Source organism: Gossypium arboreum, chromosome 2, assembly GCF_025698485.1.
Source record: "Gossypium arboreum isolate Shixiya-1 chromosome 2, ASM2569848v2, whole genome shotgun sequence".
In the NCBI taxonomy this organism is placed as follows: domain Eukaryota; kingdom Viridiplantae; phylum Streptophyta; class Magnoliopsida; order Malvales; family Malvaceae; genus Gossypium; species Gossypium arboreum.
Window position 1 is genome coordinate 75,893 of NC_069071.1, and position 16,319 is coordinate 92,211.

A 16,319-nucleotide genomic window follows, 5' to 3' on the forward strand; every position below is an offset into this window, starting at 1 on the left:
TGTGTTAGTTTTGAAGATGAGAGGGAGCGAGCGAGAGGGTCCAGTGTAGGGAATAAGGAAAAGGAAAAACGAAGATCTTATGTCGTGTTACCAATTACTATACTAATGAAATTTAATTATTTAGGATTATTTAGCTAATGCTAATACTAATACTAATGCTGTTGTAACCCAGCCCAGCCCACGAAAGTACCAAACTGAAAAAGTGAATTGCGAAACGAGGGAAAAAAAAAAACTGAAATGCGCGAAACCAATGCTATAAACCCTAAACCTTATTTGTTTTCTCCGTAATAAAAAAATTTTCTTAAGAAAAGGCTTTCCCAATCCTAATTTGTTGCTAATTACTCGTTTTCCCCCGGAGTACTCTTTTTTCTTTTTGGTGTATTTAAAGCGGATTGGTTTTGATGCGTATGTTTGTTTAATTTTCTACATGAGCTAGGTTAGGCTTGTAATGGGGAGTATTAAGCGCTTGCCAGATGCTGTTCGTAGTACAGTGCGTTCTGCCACTATCTTGTTTGACCTCACTAGGGTTGTGGAGGAGCTCATTTTCAACAGCCTCGATGCTGCTGCGACAAAGGTCGTAAATTTCAACAACTAACTCGTAAATAATTTCTACGATGGGAACTCTGTGTTAAGAGTCGCCGTTTCTTTATTGTTTCAGGTGTCAGTCTTTCTAAGTGTTGGGAGCAGCTATGTCAAAGTGGTGGATGATGGTAAAAGCTATCATGCCTTTCGTTGCTAACACCTTTAGTCAATTGTCACGTCCATCCAGGTTTCATGTTTGATTTTTTTATTTATTTGTTGCTTATATGCTTTCAGGGTCTGGTATATCTCGGGATGGATTGGTGCTACTGGGAGAAAGATATGGTTAGCTTCGTAATATACTTGTCGATGATGCCTTTTATTTCCTGATTTTCTGTAATGCCTTCAATTTGTTTTCTCACTAACTCACAGTGCTCGCTTCATTTCTCTTTATGCCAGTAACGTCCAAACTTAACCATCTTAGTGATTTGGATGCTGCTGGCAGTAGCTTTGGCTTTCGGGGAGAAGCTCTAGCTTCTATATCTGATGTAGCTTTGATAGAAATAGTAACAAAAGCTTATGGAAGACCAAATGGATACCGCAAGGTGATAAAGGTATCTGCAGTGGCTATTTTGTTATAAGCTTCTTTTTTCTTTGCTAATCATTTTGATATTGGCTGCAATTAAATTTCTCTTGGTTCTTTCTTTCCAGGGGTCCAAGTGTTTGTATCTTGGAATTGATGATGATAGGAAAGATACGGGCACAACAGGTAAGGCGTTATCTGGCCACTGCATTTGTTGTTAGCTCACTGGTATTATTGCTTGACTTGAAGATCTGTTCTTGTCCATTTAATGTTGAAATTCCTTTGCGTGTTAGACCAATCTTTTTGCCACATTTTCTCAAAGCTTTTGGTGTTTAGCCTGAAGAGAGCAGATGTTATTCTAGCTTTGAAGTTATATATAAAAAAGAGTACAGCTAGGTAACCTTAAGTATTAGGAGAAGACTCAAATCGGTGAGAAATCACTTAAAATAATAGGAAAAGACGGCCTGTTTTTCTTTCAATTTTTTCTTTTCTTCATTGACTAATGTCTTGATTCCATACAGTTGTTGTGCGTGATTTATTTTACAATCAACCTGTTCGGAAGAAACAAATGCAATCAAGGTTTGTCTTTTTAATCTCCAATTTCTTGTTTCCCTTATAGTTAAGCATAGTTTATGAAACTAGCTCTTGGTTGCACCTTGTGAAATCTCTACCATTACACTGAATCGACGCACCTGTGATTTGTAATGCTGAATTTGAAGCCCGAAGAAGGTGTTGCAGTCTGTTAAAAAGTGTGTATTCAGAATTGCTCTTGTTCACCCAATGGTTTACTTCAATCTTATTGATATTGAGAGGTATGTTCTTGTCAAATTTCATTGTTGGAACTGTGTCATTCATGTTCCTTTTCCATTTCTTTTTTTTTTTTTTTTTTAACTTTATTGTTTGTTGAATTAAGTGAGGATGAGCTTCTCTCTGTGAATCCTTCCTCTTCCCCTTTGCCTCTTCTGATGAGTGGTCTTGGAATTGAGGATTGTGCCTGTCTGCAGAAGCTGAATGCTAGTGATGGTTCCCTCAAGCTTTCAGGCTACATATCTGGACCTTGTGATGATTTTACTTCTAAGGTAGAATAATTATTTTGATTAACTGCATAAGTGTCTTCATAATTTTTATATTCTAGATTCCTCCTTATGATATTTTTTTTCTTTTCTGGCAGGCCTTTCAATATGTCTGTATCCGCTGAATATCTGAGACCACTATATGGCTAGTCAATATGAAAACATTGTTTATCATCAATTTCGTTTTGGACCTTGACAATGTCAGATATCAATTCAAGACTTGTCTGCAAGGGTCCCATTCATAAGTTGCTGAACAACTTGTCTACTAGTTTCGAGTCTTTACATCCAGAGAAGGCTAATAACTGGACCAAGAACGGAAAAAGGAGTAGATCTCAAGTGGTTCCATCATACATAATTAACATTAGCTGCCCACCATCTTTCTATGATTTAACCTTTGAACCATCAAAGACATATGTCGAATTCAAGGTAATATGCAGTCTAATTGAGAACCATGATTTAGTTTGCATTTGTATTGGTTAAAACATTTTCTTTTCGAGAAGGAACCTTAGTATCTGGTTCAAAATAATGTTTGTTCAAAACATTTGAAGACTACTTTGAACTTTTTTCATTTTCTTATAACAAACGTGGAATTGCTTGCTTCTATTGCATAGAAGTATGGCCAGAATACTCAATGCTGCTTTCTATGATAGTGAAGTGTCACCTTTGGCCTTTGTATGTCATTGTGTTTTGTCGCCAGCTCCTTGTACATTGTGGAACCTGTCAATGTGGTAAAGTACCTCTAAAATGTGTAATGTAGTATATGTACTATCATTCTGTGTGAAAATCTAGCACCCTGTGGTTAACAATGTTAACTAAAACAGCTGACGTGACCTCCATCCGATCACATGTTGATGCATGAGAAATAATGCCAATTTTTTCTACTTTCTCTCCCGTCCCCCTTTTCTCCTCCAATCTATCAACTTTCTTATCAAGCCTAGCTAGTCACTGGCTAGATCTAGCCTGAGGGTCAAATTTGCAGTGAAACTGGCCTGTTTCAAGCCTATTTCAACCTGCCAATACTGGTTCCGGCCTCCTGTGCCTATGGTTTGCTGGATTTGGTCTGAAAGTTGGGAATAATGTCATCCACCTTAACGGTGTTAACCCCTAGTGCCATTTTAATAGACTAATGGTAGTATAGATGCCATATTACACACTTTTAAAGTACATATGCCACATTGAAAATTTTCTTGAAGCACAATGGAATATGACATTATTCTTTCAATAATAAATGACAGTGTGTATGATGATCAGATGGACTTTGCACATAAGTTGGACATACTTTACCTTTTTTCCCTTTGGGTATACACTTTATTCATTAATTGTAGGATTAAAACATTATCAATTTGTGTGGTTACCTTTAAAAGTCATCTGCCAAATGTCGTAATTCAACTCTTCATTCGTTTAATCCTCAGTGGTGAGTTTATTTTTGCCTTTTTCGAAAAACAAGAAATTTTGGGCCCTTAGGGTTATTAGGAACTTCAGAAAGTTGTTAATTCAACCTCAAATCTCTCTCTCTTTCTGTTTCTTTCTTGCCAGGATTGGAAACCTGTATGTACCTTAATTGAGACAGCAGTTCAACACCTCTGGAGGAAAAATATTAGTTATGGTATGCTCTCGGCCATACAGAACAAAGTGCTTATTATGGTTGTTTTTGTAATGACTCCTGAAACTATCAAGTTATAATTGGTTTCTTATCTAGTCCTTTAACTCATGCAGTTGATGGATTAGGACAAGCAGAAACCCTGAAGGAAGATGTAAATATTTTAAATGTTGCAGAAGGTGCCCTTCGATATGTTATTGGCCAAACATTTTCTTTGGACATGATGTGAATGAATATCCAATCATGCTTTCACAGAAAGTTATTGCTTTCTGCAATGCTATCTCTCTTGCATGCTTCATTTGTTTTTTCAACGTTTGTTCTGTAGATTTTTTTGATGGATCATCAGTGGACTTGGAATTTGCAACGAGGAAGAGGACTAAAAAGTATCAACCATCTTCTTCATTGGACAAGCTAACCATAGATAATTTGTTTCATATGGACCGTGAAGATACGCCATTTGAGGAGTGCAATGGGAATACTGCACAATTTAAAGATCAGCAGAATGATATGAAGTTTGTTCATTGGACTGACTATTCTTTTCAAAGTTTGGGTGATTCCCTTTCCAAAGGTGGCTCCGTAGTAAACCAAAGGAGTGATTGGCATCTTTGGTCATCTGATAACAATATTTTAGCAGAAGATCACTTCTTGGAAAATAGATTTATTGCTTCAGGAAGACCAAACTATCATGTGAACAACAATAATATAAGTTCAAAGTTAGGTAATGAATCCCTCAAGTTTGAGAGTTGTGTGACCAATGAAACAGTTAGGAGTGTTTTTCCTTTTGATAGTCGTGAACTTTGCAATGACATGCAGTTTAGGAAAAATATCAGCAAACCTTTTATGCAAAGTTGCTCCTTCCAAAGAAACCAGCCACTTGACAGGGAGTTGGTTGAAAGTGACGTAGGAGTTGACTCACCAATTGATAGCCTTAAGACAAAAAGGAAGTGGGTCTGCTCAAATGATGGCTTCAATATGATGGAAGTTGATTTCAGTGACCAGACATTTGATCACCTTTCAAAGACCGCATGGCAGGATGGACCCAAGCTTGTAGGAACAGATAACATTCCTATGGATTGTGATGTTTTAAGAGGAGCTTCTGCAAAGTTGTTTCTGTCATGTGGAGATGTTTCTGTTGAAGAAAATGGCCTAGTATCTGGTTCAGTCATGCTAGCTGAAAACTTTGCCTCTAGTCATCAGTTCTTAAGTTTGGGATTGCGTTCGGGAACCTCAAACCTCTTTGCACAATTTAGTTATAAGAATGCAATAGAAGGGAGTTTCAGATCTGAGAAAAGGACTAACTTTGGTCATTTCTCTGATGGTGAAGACAAGGACAACCAATTTGGTTTTGATCTAATCTCAAGGGGCTCCAGCCAAGAAAAATGCATCCATGATTTCCCAAACACTGAACAAGGAATTGACTATGCTGAATCCAGTAGGGAATTCTCTGAGCACCTTCAACAAGACAATCTAAAACATAAATTTTCTCCAGAACAATTCAACGTAGTAATTGAAGACGGAGATTGGCCTTGTTCAGACTCAAGTATTAATGAACATAAAAGGAAAAGAGATTGCTTTCGTTATCAAGATTTTGGAAAAAACTTTAGTCCTAAAGAAAGATCAAGAAGAAGCCAGTCAGCTCCTCCTTTTTACATCCGGAAGAGGAGGTTTATCTCCTTACATCATTGTTTGCAGACGTCGGAGGAATCTACTTCTAATGAAGTCCATGGTCCATACACCTTTTTAGGTGATTATGTGATGTACATCTCAGTTTAAAGGATTGGTTAATGATGTACCATATTAATATAAATGAATTTTGCAGAGACTGGTGATAAGAAGCCTCCACAACATTCTTCTGGTTTGCACAATCGATGCTTTGAACCTAATTTTGGGAAGAATAGGTATGAGCAATTTTGTTATCTCCTTACAGAATTGACTTTGATTTTGCTGCTGAAACTTGAATTTTCTCTCTTTCTTGGTTGTTCACTTTGGCTAAATACAGATCAAATATGAATAACAAACCAGACAAGGTGCATGGTCCCATAGTTCAAAAATGTGATAAGATTGAACAACCTTATTGCCGAGAGGATCCTGAACTTGTTCCAGTGCAAGGTATTTCTGTTCTTTCACCAGAAGAAATACTTGTATTTAAGCGTAAGTTCTTACAAAACAATTGATATTGATTTGGTATTGGGTGAACTTGAAGAGGATGAGAGTTTATCAACATTACAGTAGAGTAATAGACATGGAATGCAAAATCCTTTTTTTTCTCCTTAAATTTGCTTAGTTGCCAAAGAAGGAAAAACTTTTAACTACATATCAACAGATTAACAGCTCTTGTTTGTTCTCTCATCTTTCAGTATTTCCCTCATATGGAAATCAGGATCCCCTAATTTCTGGAACCAAATGGAGAAAAACAGTTGGGTATTTTGCAATTTTAATAAACCGTATTTGCTGCTTCTGAGTTTTCAGCTCCAGATGCATTCACTAGTGGTCAATAGTATTTACTGTATTGTTAATGCAGAGGAATAACAAATTATATGATGCTGACAATGAAGATACTTTACTTGATATCGCTTCTGGATTCCTTAACCTTGCTGCTGAATCATTGGTTCCTAAATCAATTAGTAAGAAGTGTCTCACAGAGGCCAAGGTTCTGCAGCAGGTGGATAAGAAATTCATCCCAATTGTAGCTGGTGGAAAACTTGCTATCATTGACCAGGTCCATTACTGGCTTAAATTTCTATAGCATTACCCTTTTCTTGTCATGCATTTTCTGCTCTAATTATTGCAGTGTAAGTTTTCAGCTGAAAATGGTACCTTAAGTTCATGTATGTACTATGAATTGCACATATACGGGGTCTTGGATATACCACTTGTCAGATGTTGGTCTTCAAAAGATATAGTGATTCCTTTAATAACAGCTGACTGACTAAAAAGAGAGGTTAATTAGTCATGGTGAAGGTCATCAGAAATTCTGATCTTAGAAGACAGATTACACATGACAACAGTTGGATGAATAGTTGATGAGAAATGAGGAGAAAACATTAGTTGCAATGATCGTTCAAATATGTCAAGTATACCATAATTCATGCATATCCTAATCCATGGATTTGATGGCTATACAACAGCCTTGTATGCTGATTTGGACATACAAATGATTACATTAGCATACATCCTCACATAAATGCTATAGAAATTTTGGCAGTATGATTAACTCTAGTTATTGTTATCTTCTGCAGCATGCTGCAGATGAAAGAATTCAACTAGAAGAACTTCGTCGCAAGGTAAAACTATTCTCTAGTTCAAATTTGTCGAAGTAGTGATTTTTGCTACTAATTTGACATGTCAAAAAAACTAGGTCTTATCTGGTGAAGGGAAGTCAGTCGCCTATTTGGATACAGAGAAAGAGCTGGTATGTACAGTTTAATGTATGAAGCTTTATCCTAGAGCTTTGGCAATGATGTTTTTTTTTTTTCTTTGTGAATCTAGGTTTAACTTATTACTTGTTAAATAACAGATCCTGCCAGAGATGGGATATCAGTTGCTGCACAATTTTTCTGAACAAATAAGACATTGGGGTTGGATCTGTGACTTTCACACGCAAGATTCAAGATCCTTCAAGAAGTAATTTGTTTTTTTCCTTGGTTTGAAAATATTACGCCATATAGTTTGCTGTGTGATAAATAATCCTGAATGTGGATTTAGAGGCAAAAACATTGTTCAAAGGTGCATATCTCTTACCTATAAAGATGTTAGCAGGAGTTTCACCATTTTGTGTTTCATTCCTTAATGTTCCATTCATTGTCTTCTGATATTCATTGCTATTAATCTTATTATATATCCTGATTTTGCTTCTTAATTTTAATTACTATCCAGGAATTTGAACCTTATTCAGCGTAAGCCAGCTGTTGTCATACTTCTTGCAGTTAAGCTCCATTTCACTTCTGGTTATATTGATGGAAGCTAAACCACCGCCCTTACATCTTTTGCTTGAGCATTACTTACTGCTTTTTCGTAAGTTCAATGAGGTTGGGTCAAAATTACCTGTTTTATCATATTTTGAAGGAAATTTTGGAAGCTTATCCCTGAAATACTGTGTCCTTGTTTGCTTATCATGCAAATTCAAGTTTGCCATTTCTGTTCTGTTAAAACTTCAATGTCAACAACATTTTATGGATAACATGCAGGTACCTTGCATTTTAGGTGTCAATTTATCTGATGTTGATCTATTGGAATTTCTTCACCAGGTAATACATGGTTTGTTGCTTATCAGAACATTTATTTCCTACTTCTCCTTTCCCTTTTACTTGTTGGTAAAGGTTTAATTTCTGACTCTCAGTTTGTATTTATAATACGTAGCTTGCTGATACGGACGGATCATCAACAATGCCCCCATCTGTTAGTCGCATTCTTAATTCCAAAGCATGCCGAGGTATGTCTAATCTCACATGGTTATGGCAACTGGACGAATCAAATTCAAATATGTGGAAGTTTTATGATTTATCTAATACTTAATTAGAGTGGTTAGTGCAATAATTATCTGAGCAAATAATATATATGCATAGGTCAAGTGAGACTTCTTCACTGTGGCTGTTAAGATATCTTTTGTCTCTTTTCTCTCTTACGTCTATTGATAGTTCCAACTCTGCTACTTCCATAACCTTCGTTAATATGTTGATAATATCTTGTCCTTCATTGCAAGTTCTCCAACTTTGTGTAACTTCCTGTCATGCTTTCATCATTAAGGTGCAATTATGTTCGGAGACTCCTTGCTTCCTTCAGAATGTTCCTTAATTGTTGAAGAGCTAAAGCAGACCTCGCTGTGCTTCCAAGTGAGTTGAACATATACCACACCAAGAATTCTTTTTGCAGATTCGACTGCTGACATTTTGTGCATGTATGCATTCATTTGCACGTGTGTGTGAGAGAGGGATATTCTTATGCTGCCTTAATAAATGTGAAAATGATAACATGCAGTGTGCTCATGGGCGACCAACCACTGCCCCGCTTGTGAATTTGGAGGCATTGCATGGGCAGATAGCTAAGATGCAAGTGAGGGATGATGAAGGCAGGGAGTTATGGCATGGGCTATGCCGACAAGGAGTGAGCCTTGAAAGGGCCAGCTTGCGGTTAAGAGCAGCTGCTGATGAAAAACCAAGCTAACGTGTTAAGCTGAAACCACGTCATAGTGTACTTGTCTAAAGGTGACTGGACCCATTGTTGGATTGATTTTACCTGATCTCAGCCTGCGAGAAGTTGGGCTTTCAGGGAACCAAAGCATTATCCAAGATGGGTAATTGACATTCTTTTTCACCCCATAATAATAATTGGGTGCTACGAGATGTGTTATTTTTCTTCCCTCTATGATGTATTCTCAACTCATAGGGTGATGGTAGTAAACTGAATTTACGGCAAATTGAACATAAAAGTATATTGCAAACATTGTACTACATTTGTATTTCTCCGTGCATTAATTCTTGGTTGTTTGCTCTCTTCCCCATCTCCCCAATGAGCAAGTAGAATCATTTCCTTGGTATAAGCTTAAGGGTTCAGGCCTCTTGTTTAACCAGTGTGGTAATCAATTACGCTAGCACACCCTTGACATTTCACAGCCCGATAGCAGCATATGATCGCATGCCATACTGAAAATAAAGTAAAATGCATTCCATCGACCTTAATGGCGGAATGTTTATTTGTTTCTAGTTGAATTCTCAATACCCTTGCCTTGTTCGCAAAAGTCGCAATTTAGATCCTCACATCTGAGCATTATCATTCTAACTTGTATCCCATACATTGGGTGAAAATGATGCCACATTTGATTTACTTTTTTTTTTCCTCACATACAACTGAGTCAAATCCCAACCCAGTTTAACTGTATACCATTTCGATATCAAATGAAACCAACAAAAGAAAAGAAAAGAAAAAGAAAAACATACTAAAAAAGTGAACAGACCAACAAATATGCATATTGTATCTTGGTTAATTGAGTTGGAAAGCTCATCCATTGTTTGTTTCCTTTAGCAACAGACAGCTTGCTGATAATCTCTAATGCTCATCCTCTTCTACAAAAAAGGACTAAATTGTTTTTACTCTGACGAGAATGCATTTTACCCCTATCTCTTCTCTACGCTTGCAGCAAGCAATCCACATACGTTTTCTTTGCTAATTGATGTGTTTTCATATATTCCTCTTTCTACTTTCACGGCCTTGACATCAGCCACCTTCACCTTCCCCACATGTGTCTGGACCTTCTTTGTTGTCAATGCTAGCACACAAGGCCTTCCATATGGGAAGCAACATCTTCATTGGAGGGTGTAGCTCCTTCACACATAGACCAAGTTTCACGCCTCAATTAAACCCAGTACTACTTACTATATTAACTTATAATGACAGCACATGCATATACACTCTCCTATTGTTACTTGATATCTTCAAAGTAAGGGATTGACCATCCTGTTTAAGATATACGGCAGTATATCTCCCCCCATATGTTCTTAAGCAAATAACAGAGACTGAAATTCAGTTGTCTTACCTTGAACACCAACACTAGCTCTTCCTTCCCACGCACAAGTAAAGAGAGGCTCCAGTAACAAGTTACGGGGGTAACACATTCTAATAATACAGGTTTCAAAATCTCACCGGCAGGAATGAATCTGCGGATGATTCTTCCACTACAACAAAAGTAAACAAACAAAACCAGATGAAATAATAACATTGGTTATAGTGCTAGTACAACTACTTATTTGTAAAAGCTCGTGACTAAAAAATCTAAAGGATTTATTTATGAAAATTGATTAAGCTGCTTCTCTAATAGTGAGCATGCCTATAGAAGAAAAGCTAGAAAGGATTGAGAACCACTTGCAAATCCAAGACAATGCAATGCGAAATGCAAAAAACTAGATGGAAGAACAACTAAACCCTAATACTGATTAATAACCTAGAACATCAAATTTTGATAGAGTGACAACAGAAGTTTCCCCTTCTTAGACAGTCTTATTTTAAAAGTAAAAGAGGAATTTTGAAAATCAAATCAGGAAAATTATCCGACCATCAACTTGCAGAACTAATAGTATAGAAGAAAAACAAAAACATAAGCTATGTTTTTGCATATTCATGGTATACCATAAAACATGTACCTACATAGATATTTAACACTCATTCTCAAGAATTAGAGGTTTTAGTAAGTTACCTCGTATAGTGGGTTTCAAGCTGAACTCCAAAGGCTGGCATTATGATGACAGACTCTGAAAGCTTAAAAATAGAAAACTTGAGAAAAAGGATTAAAACAATATATCTAGCAATCACATTGTACTTGTTCGAAATTGAAAAAAATAGCACATCAAATAACAAAGGCAACCGGCTGAAGAAGCTCTTACCTTTGTGAACAGGGTTCCAAAGCAATAATAATAATATGACAAGAAGTCCACTTAGCTGAAATCTCCACAAAATAAGAGTGGCTGAAATTTCCTGTTATATCATTTACGCATTGTATGAGATGCTAAAAGCAAACAAGGAGTTAATTTCCAGAGGATTTCTATTCAAGCAAAAAAAAAAAAAAATCCCATTTTAACACTAGAACTAGAAAATTATTTAGGTTCCCAAAAATCATGATTAGTCATACTTACTTCCCCATCTCAGTCATAGTACAAAAGGTAGTCAATTGATTCCTAAACAGAAGAACATATCACTAAAGGAATTACAGAAAGATAAAAGAGACGAGTATAAGGACCATACCTTGAGAGATAGGAAAATGCAGGCAAATGGTATAAGGAGAATAGCTACAAAGACAGCCTTTCGAAGACTCTTTTGGATGATGTGAATATCAACTGACCCAGGAGGCCATTTACCCTCATGTATATAAGCTATTGAGATCCTCCCCATCCGTTTTCTTTTTCCTTTTTTTCTTTCTTTCTTTTTTTTGGTGTTTTTTTTCTAAAATAAGATTCTAACTCGAAACTTAAAAGGTTACCAATTAAATCAATTCTTCAGACTGGAATTAGGTCCGATGATACATCAACAATCAGCTGGCGGCGGAGATGGGAGGAAAGGCAGTGGTGCTGGCTGGAGGAGCCAAGACCTTAGAGCGGTGGTTAAAAAAATAATAATAAAGATCAGAAACCCCAAAGCAAAAGTAATTGTCTAAGTAGATAGTCTAGCCGCTCGATTCACATCCACGTTAAAACATCAATAATCATAGATTTCCGATGTTAAATTGTTAACAAAACCCAAAACAAAATCTGAATTCTCATCACAGTAATAGTAACAACAAAAACCCATCAAATTTGGAAAAAGAAGATGTGCATATTTGGAAAGCAGCATAAATTCAAGCGGATTCAAGCGGTTCTAGTAGATAAATCGGAATTGAAAGACGTTTCACTTGTTGTAAATGACATAAACACGTAAATTTGAAAACCCTACAGGCATATTCGGTTATACAAGAGCTTCCCGTAAAACCAAAAGAATATTAAAGACAGAAAGTCAACAAAAAAATCATCATGCAATGAAAATGAATAGCCAAGTTAAAGATTATATTGGAATAGGTAACATGAAAGAAAGAAACATAATTAAAACGTAAAATAGGTTGATTGATAGAAGAAAAATGGAAAATTACAGGAAAGCAAACGCAATGTGAAGTGAAAATGCGAATCAACAAGCTCTGATCGAATGAAATTATGAGATGTAAATGAGAACATAGTGAATTGAAAAAAAAGGGGATGAATTTTGATTCAATACCTGATCATTTATGCAGGGGGGGGGGGTTGCTGCTTGGTTGGTTGGTGTCACAGATAAAGAGAGAGGTTTTGTTTGTTTGGATTGCAGGAAAAGGGTGATGATTGAAGAGAATTGAGAAGGAAATTAGGGGTTATTTATTTATTTATATGTAATATTATTAAATAGGGTATACATTTGTGTTAGCTTTGAAGATGAGAGGGTCCAGTGTAGGGAACAAGGAAAAGGAAAACCGAAGATCTTGCGTCGTGTTACTAATTACTATACTAATGAAATTTAATTATTTAGCTAATGCTGTAGTAGCCCAGGCCACGAAAGTTACCAAACTTAAAAAGTGAATTGCGAAAACGAGGGAAAAAAACTTAAATAATGCCAACTTTTTCTACTTTCTCTCCCCTCCCCCTTTTCTCCCCCAATCTATCAACTTTCTTGCCGAGCCTGGCTAGTCACTGGCTGGATCTAGCCTGAGGTTTAAATTTGCAGTGAAACTGGCCCGTTTCAAGCCTATTTCAACCTGCCAATACTAGTCCGGCCTCCTGTGCCCTGTGGTTTGCTGGATTTGGTTTGAAAGGTAGCAATAGTGTCATCCACATTAATGGTGTTAACCCCTATTGCCATTGTAATAGGCTAATGATAATATAGAAAGTTGAAAAAAGTATAGCATTATATTGTGAGATATATCCGAGGTATTGACTAAATTATAAAAAAGTGAAAAGTGATGAGGTTAAAGTGTAAATATTTCAAAGTTTAAGGTTTAAAATGTAAATTTAAAAAGTTAAATGACTAAAAGTGAAAATAATCAAAAGTAGAAATATAAAATTTGATTGAGGACAAAATGGTTATTTAGCAAGAAAGATAATTTTGATAAAATTACTAAAATGCCTTGCATGTGTGGATGAATTGTGGACATTAGATTTGTTTAGCCTAGTATTATTTTATATTATTTGATTAGTTAATTATTATTTTAATAATATTCTATATCATTTTCTATTTAAAAGGTTAAATTTTAATTTGATTGTCATGAATATTATTATTAGTATAAAAGAATATCAATTTGAATATGTTGAAGTAGATTACACACAACAAATACCAATAAATTTAATGGAGCCTAAAGAGTTTGAGTAGCAAAACCTTGAATTACCCAAAAAGACAACAATTGGGGATTATGGTAGGAATTAAACATAATCATTAGTGGTGGGCTCTGAATACTTATTAGTGGAAATAGTAGTAACTTTGAGGGCTGGAATGTTGTGGGTGATATGGCTATGCCAGCATTGGGTTAAAACCACCACCTACTTCATCCTACCTGCGATTTTAATCACATAACATAATATAGTTTTCATGTGATTGATTGCAATGATTGGATTTGGAGGAATACACCAACCCACATATACTTAATATTATATTAATATGTTCACAGTTTACCATCAAACATTCCAAATCAAGCACTCTCTTAATTTCATCAAAAACCTGCCCAAGCACATTCCTTTCACTTCTTCATATTAACAAATATTAATCAAAAACAAAAGAAAGCCAAAAGCCTAAAGGGCAGTGTAAGATTCAAAGCTTATGTATTAGCTTTACTATGTCAAAGCATGCATGCTATGTAGTTTCTTTGCCTCACTCATTCACTCACTCACCCTGCCATGCTTGGTCATAAATGTGGTAGCTTCCCCCCATTCTTTTAGCAGACATATGGTCATCTCCTACACCCAAGAAATGCAGTTGAGAAGTTATCTCTGGGTTCTGAAAGCACACATCATGATGTTGACCTTGACCCTCTGATACAAGCAAAAGATTCTCTGGTTTTGTCTTTGGTGACTCAACTTCTGTCTCTACCTCTGATTCACCTGCATTATTATGATTATTGTTGTTATTACTGGAGGATGCAACCATTACTTGTTTCCTTTTAGACCTAGCTCGTCTGTTTTGAAACCAGTTATACACATTGGTTTCAGAAATGGGGCCATGCTGGCTTAGTTCTGAGGTTATCTCTTTGATCTTTTGCTTGCTTGGAGTTCCAGTTCCTTCATCAAATATACGTTCCAGTATTTGAAGTTGCACAGCGGTTGGTGTCCATCGTTGTCTCGCACTTATTTTGTGCCCACCCGATGTCATTAATGGGTCACAATACAGATTTCCCAGTCTCCCACCTGCCATTCATTCATATTAGCATTTTTCAGTAGCCAATATTGACAATGACAAACTGCTAGTCAGTCCACACTTATATTTCAACCCTAATCTACTCTACAACATTATCAGTTTAATTTCAGAATCTGAACATTAATGGCTTCCACCTATATTGCTTGACAAATTATTCTTTCTGGTTTTGTCTAAAGTTAGGTGGATTTCTTACAAACAAGAAAAATATACCGTCGTTGATAATGGGAAGAAAAACAGATAAGCATCAATGATCAGTTGGTTCTTATTTTAACTTATTCTGCAATAAAGAAAAATATAGGTTAAGCTAAGAAGAACACAAGTGAATGATCCAAATCGACCACCCAAATGAACCCAACACGAAGCGCAGCACAACAGTGTTAATTTGTATACAAAGATTTTCATCATCCTTTTGTTCAACCATAGACAGAAAAATGATGTTTCCAAAAGCTAAAACAGCGGGAATTCACTAGTTTCAAGTCCACCAACACTTGACTCAGACTGAGAGGGTAGATCCAAGGTAGACGATGATGGATCAGGGGCAATACATATTTAAATATCAGAAATAACAGGCAAGCAATAGGTGAAACAAAAAAAGAATCCCATTAGATGAGCATGAACAGAAAGTGGAGGAGCATAATATACAAGTGCGGGTGGGGGATAGAAGGTCGACCTACCTGTAAGATCTTGCTGGGCAGTGAGATTCTTGTGCATCTCAACAAGTTGCTCACAGATAGAGGCATAAACGGCAATCTGCTTCCGGAGAGTCTCCAACTGCTCATCTGTCATCACCTTCACATACATTACTCCATTGTTCACATTGAGATTCACACTATCTTCTCTCTGGTTTTGGCTTTGATTCTCTTGCTGTTGATCCCATTCCATTATCATCATCTTACTTAATTTTCACTCATTTCCTACCCCTTATCTTAAATTCTTTGGCAGACAGAGAGAGAAAGAGAAGAAGTTTGAAAAAGTAGTAAGGAAATGGACAAACCGACAGCTAAAGTGTAGAGGCGTGGAATATGGGACTAAACAAAAACAAAAACTATTAAATATTAAATATGGAATTGGATGTTAAATAATTCATTATGCTGTTGGGTAATACTTACTAATGCAGGAAGGCAGGCAGCCAGGGTGCGTAGTGGGCTTCCATGCGTATGTTAGCAACAACACGCGCCTCGTGGCTTGGGCTAATTTGTATTAAATTTAAATTAGTCTTGTTTGTTTGTATGAGAACCGACCCTGTTGGACTTTTTCTTAATTATAATAATGCATTCCCATTGTGCAAATGCATGTACTGTTAATATTGATGAAATAGAAATCCATGTTCAAAACTAGTTTGGTAACAGTTACAGGTAGCATGACAGTAAAAACTAAAGACACCAAACCACTAACTGCGGGGACTGACAGTGAGGCTGGTGCTGTCGGTATTATAGGTAACCGGTTAACTGCTACATATAACATTCTGAAACTCAAATGAATGTCGTTTAGTACGTAAGATGGAACTGGCAGTTGCTTTTCACTCCACCAACCAAATAGTCGTTTAGTATTTCTTCCAAATTTACTTTGGGTAGTGTTTAACTTGTTTGTTTACGAAACTAATGATAGATATCTCTCACTCTGACTCCACAAATATCGTAAGCAACTCATG

The 16,319-nt window shown here is 36.4% G+C and overlaps 3 protein-coding genes across 8 annotated transcripts; 1 reads left to right on the plus strand and 2 right to left on the minus strand.

Moving 5' to 3' along the window:
- Positions 1-120: 120 nt before the first annotated feature.
- On the plus strand, positions 121-9,314 carry LOC108452053 (DNA mismatch repair protein MLH3). Of its 5 annotated transcripts, none has more exons than XM_017749791.2 (25): positions 121-574; positions 659-710; positions 817-864; positions 979-1,133; positions 1,231-1,288; positions 1,624-1,681; positions 1,822-1,914; positions 2,016-2,181; positions 2,274-2,289; positions 2,381-2,601; positions 3,712-3,781; positions 3,892-3,954; positions 4,101-5,519; positions 5,595-5,673; positions 5,775-5,926; positions 6,133-6,191; positions 6,297-6,494; positions 7,015-7,059; positions 7,134-7,187; positions 7,293-7,399; positions 7,652-7,700; positions 7,963-8,022; positions 8,135-8,207; positions 8,522-8,607; positions 8,753-9,314. In XM_017749791.2, the coding sequence occupies exons 1-25, from the start codon at positions 449-451 to the stop codon at positions 8,936-8,938; spliced, it is 3,693 nt and encodes a 1,230-aa protein (XP_017605280.1). In that variant the 5' UTR covers positions 121-448; the 3' UTR covers positions 8,939-9,314. The 5 variants fall into 5 exon arrangements, 3 of the variants coding, with proteins under 3 accessions (XP_017605280.1, XP_052879059.1, XP_017605287.1); XM_053023099.1 differs by having other exon boundaries at positions 5,775-5,884; XM_017749798.2 differs by lacking the exon at positions 7,963-8,022.
- Positions 9,315-9,541: 227 nt separating this feature from the next.
- Positions 9,542-13,135, minus strand: LOC108452082 (uncharacterized). Of its 2 annotated transcripts, none has more exons than XM_017749825.2 (6): positions 12,509-13,135; positions 11,510-11,852; positions 11,152-11,242; positions 10,965-11,019; positions 10,308-10,446; positions 9,542-10,096 (listed from the first exon to the last, which is right to left on the minus strand). In XM_017749825.2, exons 2-6 carry the CDS (start codon positions 11,654-11,656, stop codon positions 9,989-9,991), a joined length of 540 nt encoding a protein of 179 aa, XP_017605314.1. In that variant the 5' UTR covers positions 11,657-11,852; positions 12,509-13,135; the 3' UTR covers positions 9,542-9,988. The 2 variants fall into 2 exon arrangements, with proteins under 2 accessions (XP_017605314.1, XP_052879085.1); XM_053023125.1 differs by having other exon boundaries at positions 12,387-12,514.
- A 735-nt stretch (positions 13,136-13,870) lies between these two features.
- LOC108467339 (WUSCHEL-related homeobox 13) lies at positions 13,871-15,755 on the minus strand. The gene is made up of 2 exons (XM_017767975.2): positions 15,343-15,755; positions 13,871-14,658 (listed from the first exon to the last, which is right to left on the minus strand). Exons 1-2 carry the CDS (start codon positions 15,557-15,559, stop codon positions 14,138-14,140), a joined length of 738 nt encoding a protein of 245 aa, XP_017623464.1. The 5' UTR covers positions 15,560-15,755; the 3' UTR covers positions 13,871-14,137.
- Positions 15,756-16,319: the final 564 nt, after the last annotated feature.